The sequence below is a fragment of the Oncorhynchus keta genome, chromosome 2, assembly GCF_023373465.1.
Source record: "Oncorhynchus keta strain PuntledgeMale-10-30-2019 chromosome 2, Oket_V2, whole genome shotgun sequence".
Taxonomy (NCBI): domain Eukaryota; kingdom Metazoa; phylum Chordata; class Actinopteri; order Salmoniformes; family Salmonidae; genus Oncorhynchus; species Oncorhynchus keta.
The window spans coordinates 52,733,923-52,739,922 of NC_068422.1; the positions used below are offsets into that span (position 1 = coordinate 52,733,923).

General features: G+C 43.7%; 1 protein-coding gene across 1 annotated transcript in view; it reads right to left on the minus strand.

Moving 5' to 3' along the window:
* Positions 1 to 4,210, minus strand: part of LOC118402723 (MAM domain-containing glycosylphosphatidylinositol anchor protein 1-like) — a 416,200-nt gene extending 411,990 nt beyond the window's left edge. The window contains exons 1-2 of the mRNA XM_035800916.2: positions 3,496 to 4,210; positions 2,194 to 2,294 (exon numbers count right to left, since the gene is read on the minus strand). Of these exons, the coding sequence (XP_035656809.2) occupies positions 2,194 to 2,260 (67 nt within the window). The 5' untranslated portion in view covers positions 2,261 to 2,294; positions 3,496 to 4,210. The remainder of the gene's footprint in view (positions 1 to 2,193; positions 2,295 to 3,495) is intronic.
* Between the last annotated feature and the right edge of the window lie 1,790 nt (positions 4,211 to 6,000).

Sequence of the window (6,000 nt, forward strand, 5' to 3'; positions counted from 1 at the left end):
GCACCTGTGTAACATCGCACCTGTGTAACATCGCACCTGTGTAACATATTTAACCGAGGCAGCAGGAGACCAGACGCGTTTGCTGATTGCACAGGGAATTATTACGCCTAAGGTCCTTCCTCCTCGTAGTCTAAAGCGAAGAATCATCATCATGACCAAGAATGCAATAGAATAATACTGACTTTAGACTCTCTCTCATCTCCTGTAAACTTTTGGGTTTGCGCAAGGTAATTTTTTAATGGGCCTAGTTCGTTAGGAGGTCATTTGTATTGCGTAGTGTATGCATTCATTCACATAGCCCGCAAAAAAAAGTTGAATTCAAAACGATCTATTCAGGATGAGCTCACCAAACCCATTCGGATCCGCAACGCCAAGCCGACCATACGTAAAGTTCTAACTAGTTTGAGGTCATACTTATTACTTTGAGCGCAACCATGTTGCTAATCCACACTGTACAGGGCCCATGGGACAACTGAGCAAATACTATAAACTACATCAGACAAAATAACAATGCATAACCTTAGCAATGCAAAACATAAGCATGTTATACATTTAGGCTTTCACAAGAAGTAAGGGGGGTACCTAGTCAGTTGTCCAATGTTTCTTCCGCATTTAACCCACCCCTCTGAATCAGAGAGTTGCGGGGGGCTGCCATAATCGACATCCAAGTCTTCGGTGCCCAGGGAACAGTGGGTTAATTGCCTTGCTCAGGGGCAGAATGACAGATGTTTACCTTGTCAGGTCGGGGATTCGATTCAGCAACCTTCCGGTTACTGGACCAACGCTCTAAGTAGACAGACACATCGCCATTGACAGGCCGTTTCTCAAAGTAAGGCTAGTGAAAATATTTACTAAGATATATATTTATTAATTAAATAGCCGCCCTGCGTTTGACATTTAACAGTTAGAGTGTGTCGTGCCCCTGTTTGGAGAGCTGGAAAGGGTAAAAGTGTGATCAGAGAGCTTTAAATATTGCAGCTGCTTTCCTTGGTTTATACATAATTGTAATGTAATGAGCATAGGCTACCTGTCCAATTTGCACCGAAGATGATCTACTTGGCTTCAAACCGTTCCTTCGTCATACTGTCATACTGTTACGCAGAAACATGCTTTTCTCAACTAGAGTGCCGATTCCCCTATAAAGTATACTGTGGTGCCTGTCACAAGAGTAAAATATCCTATGGTCCTAAAGTAAACAAAACAGTTGTAGCAGTTCAGCTGTAGCGGCTGGAGATTCAACACCATTCAAGGGTAGAGCAACCATTCCACACTAGGAGAAACCTTATTTATTTTTTGCCCAAACTTTTTTTGCATTGTGGAGTAAATGGCAACCAAACGAAAATATTCCTCTCGACTGTTCCTTTGAAATCCCAGTTATGTCCTCACTCCTTACACACAACGCAGCTAAATGTCTAAGTTCTTCAACAGTCACATCTGTGCATATGTGCTGCCCTGGAGCAGAATGTCACATTATAAGCTCCTGTAGCCTTTAAATACGACGTTCATCATTTCTTTCATTCCAATTTCTTGATATAGCCTAGAGGCTTGGTGTGTCACGAACAGGAGAAACTATGTGGTGTTGATCTTTGGCACTTGTCGAATTCAATTCCGGCCAACACATCCACCAGGCGAGTGGAACTAAAAAAATAGTTTTCAGACCTCATTCTTATTAATTAGCCTATTTAGGCAGCGTGTGCCTTTTTAATCGGCAGTTTACTCTATATGACAGTACAGTGCCGCTCCCGTAGTATGTTCAATGATAACTATGTAGGTTTCAAAATGGTAATTATGCAATAGCCTACTAGGAATCTGCCCGAGGCCATGCTCTTCTTGGTGATTTAATAGACATTACCGAGGATTTAGTAAGCCTCCTACCTTTTTCTCATTTACAATGAACTTTTCATGTGAAATATTTTTATGACAGACCATTTGCATGTGCCAAGCAAGCCAGAGGTGGATATGCATTAGGCCAATTATTATCATAGTTAATTTTAATAATATTATAGCCTAATGACACCGATAAAGGACATGTAGGCTACTGGGACAAGACAATTAAGATCATATGATGAATAGGGGAAAAAATTAACCAAACCGGACTGTGTCCACTGTGCAATAACTCAATAGTTGCGCCACTTATTACCATCATATTAAACTGAATGGACACACAAACACACACACTTTCGTATCTCTTACCGTAAACTCCTTGCCCTCGTGTGTATGGGTGGATGATAGAAAATAACAAAATCCAGAAAAGCTCCATCTTTAGCTGCGATCCCTCATAACCTGGAAATAGTCTGAGAGAGAGAAGAGCAGGTTTGAGTGAATAAGAAGAGGGCATGAGAGCACCGTGACTAGATCAAAGGAGCCACGGTAGATTGTGGCGTGTAACGGCTCCAGTAGGCTAGTTTATAATCCAGACGAGAGAACAAGTCTATCAAATGGGGAGTCTATCAAATATATGTTTGTTCTGTCCGGGAATCGTGTCAACTACCTTCCATAGATAATACAATCCTAATAATTCGTGGGTTAAAGTAATTTCGAATCGCATGCATTGTCTCAAACCGGGTTAAACTACGGCAAATTCAGTTGCAGACTCTGGATATCAAAAGATTACAGGACAAGCTCTGCCATTGTCCTCTCGGGATTGACAGGATTGCCTAAAGTAATTACGGTTTATTTCTAAAATTGCTAACCGGCAGGTAAGGGCAGCGAGCATAACAATATTTCAAATGGTGGCCTGAGTGCTGGGGTCATGCACCTACCTGCATATCACCACCGCATAGCCTATATTAAGCACATGTGGGTGTACACACTCACACACACAGGACCTGTGGACAAAAGCCGTAGCATTCATTCGGGGGAAAAAATGGAACATTTCCAAGATTACCAATAGGCTACATTCCTCACCCAACAGGCGATAAAAATGGAGTGATAAGCAATAGACAACTGTGCCAAATCGACCACGTTAACTGACATGTTGTATTGTGGTTCAATCGAATGGCTATTAAAGGGACGTAGTAGTAAACGAGTCAATAAAAATTATTGATGCACTTTGTCACTCAAATTGGCGACTGATTGAGCCTTTCCTAGTCTGCATGATGACCCATAATATGTCTAAATGGGAAATGCAATGATCTATTTTATAAAAGTCGGCCATAGTGTATACTAGTTTATATCTAGCGCAACTTGTGTGTCTCAAAAGCAACTAAAGTCTGCACGCGCTCTCTGACCTCACCCCATTGAGGATGGCGACCTTTCCACATAAACGGGTGGTTACACACGTCCCACGTTTGAATAGTCTACTTAGCCTAGTTAGGGAATAAAATACAAGCATATTCAAATCGTAGGCTATAACATGCAGGAAGATAATATATCCAGGATCAAACTTTTAAGACAGTATCCTACTGTCAATGTGTCTGTCCATAAGTGAAGCATATTGGAAAAACATCGCAGTAAATGGGTTCACTGACAGCAATATTGTCGAATTTCATTTACCTTGCTCAGAGGTGTAGTCAGCGCAGCAGCGGGTGGGCTGTCTTGAAACTAAGTCTACGACGCGGCTCAGCGATAATTCCGTTTCAAGACCACCTTATGTCTTACCATAAATTCGTTGTAAATGTAGGTATCCCCACTTAAGTATTCCGGGTTCGTAGAATTTCTTAGTTCCAATTTCGATGTATACCAATTCTCAAAAGAGAGTAGAAATGTGATAATAATTCACCGGGTAACTTTTAACGCACGGAGGCATTCGTTGGGATTCTTTAGGGGGCTCGAGCCGCTCCTTGTATCCACAAAGCGGAGTCCTCATAAACCCATGCAGTCCGAAATCACTCCGATTCTCTCCCTTTCGGCGTTATTTCTTACGCCTCTTATTTCTTTAAACAGTTCAGTCCCGCGTAGGTTATTGGAAATTATAGGCTATCAAAATAAAGTCCCACTCTCCATACACTACACCGCTCCTCCCCTCGCGTCTCCAAGTAGCCTACTGTTTGCCAGTGGAAGTATGTGCGCAGACTGAGAACGATGTGATGGACTCCTTGGCCAAAAGCGGCACAGCTGAGATGCGCACGTCTCACTGAACAGGTTGTCAAAGACAGGCTCGTGTATCTTCTGCCTCTCTCCGTGTCTCTCCTATCTCTCTCCCTCTGTCGGACGTCAATTCAACTCCAAGTTCGCTTCTCCCGCCCCACGCAACATGAGTGACGTTTGCGATAGACTAACGAGTCGACCTGAGCGAGAGGTATGGATGGGGGGGTAATTTGTTTTGGGGTGGTTTTGGTCGAATTTGCGACTGTGGTTCCACTCGTGGAGGAATGCCAATTATAGGCAGTGCAGCTGCAAAAAGGTCCTGCCTACTGAATACTGGCCCGGGCTCCCAACGGGGCAATTAGATTTTTTTTTAAAGAGGCCGAGAAAGGAAAGAAAAATCACAGTCTCTCTCTCTCTCTCCCGCTCTCTTCCATCCCTCCTCGGTACTCTCAAGCTCTCCTTCTCATCTCCGTCTCCGTCAGTTTCTCTAGGCACGGAGCCGACGTTTTAGTCCTACTCAATGTGGCCACAAAGCGGCGTATTTTAGCTAATTTTATTTGACGTGTGACCTCTCCCCGGATTGATAGACAGATAGATTCAGAACGGAATTGACAGTTGATGCATCTCAAATGTTGTTGTTGACTCGTCAATAAAACATATAGTAGCCTACTCAAACATGTAACCTATTCCTTTTTGTTAGGAAGCAGCTTGAAACACATAGGTAGGTTGCAGCAACGCTGAATATCCTCAGGTGGTTCCCTGTCTCCCGCAGCCTGTGCATTTCAGCACCATAGATGCCGTCCACTAACACAGACACGTGCTAAACTGCTGCTTTCTGCCTCACTGGTGTGCATGCCTCTCTCTCTCTCTCTCTCTCTCTCTCTCTCTCTCTCTCTCTCTCACTCTCTCCCTATCTCTCTCTCTCTCTGTCACTCTCTCCCTATCTCTCTCTCTGTCACTCTCTCTCTCTCTCTCTCTCTCTCTCTCTCTCTCTCTCTCTCTCTCTCTCTCTCTCTCTCTCTCTCTCTCTCTCAGTCACTCTCTCTCTCTCTCTCTCTCAGTCACTCTCTCTCTCTCTCTCTCTCTCTCTCTCTCTCTCTCTCTCTCTCTCTCTCTGTCACTCTCTCCCTATCTCTCTCTTTCTCACACACGCACACACACACAATGGTAAATATTTCAAATGTTCACGAGTATTTGCATACACATGTCCAGCTCTGTGAAGCAATAACCTGTAGATATTAAATGCGTTTTTCAAAGGAGAGCCGTGCCATGAAGATAAGATCAAGATATTTGCCTTAGGGCACCTATACGTTTCATGCTATCCTTTTCATAGATGACCAAAAATGAATATGTGGTCGACTTACAAAATGAACAGACAAGGAATAGTCTGTTCATTTGAATACAATTTGTTTGTCTTAATTACTGGATCAAAAGTATCACAGCACATGGAGTATCTCATCCAGTATACCACAAAACATTGACAGTCAATAATCTCTGAATAAAAATAGTCAGCATACAATTGAATGATTTTTTATTGAAAAAGACTGCGAAAGCCAGTCCAAATGATCTCTCTCTGTCTCTGTCTACCTCCCATTTGGTCGGCAGCCAGCTTACTTGGCGTGCCTTGCCTTGCCAAGAGAGCATCATTGAGGCTTAAGTCAGTTCATCACACTACACGTTGTGCTGCTCAGTGTGTGTGTGTGTGAGCGTAGGAATATACTCTGGGTGCCGCGCCTTATTGTTGGGATGAGCCCTGTCTAGAAACAGGAAACAAAGGGCTGTGAGACATGGGTTTGATTTTAGACACATGAAAGTGGGATGTGTACAGAGGGCCGAAGGAAGGCCGACCTCTTCCTCTTGCTCAAGGAAGAGCAGGGGCCCAGGGAACACTCAAAGGGCGAGAGACCCGCGGCAGATTAAGGAAGCCTGTTGCGGGCGTAGTCGACCCACACTAGTTGCTGGCTCCAGGTG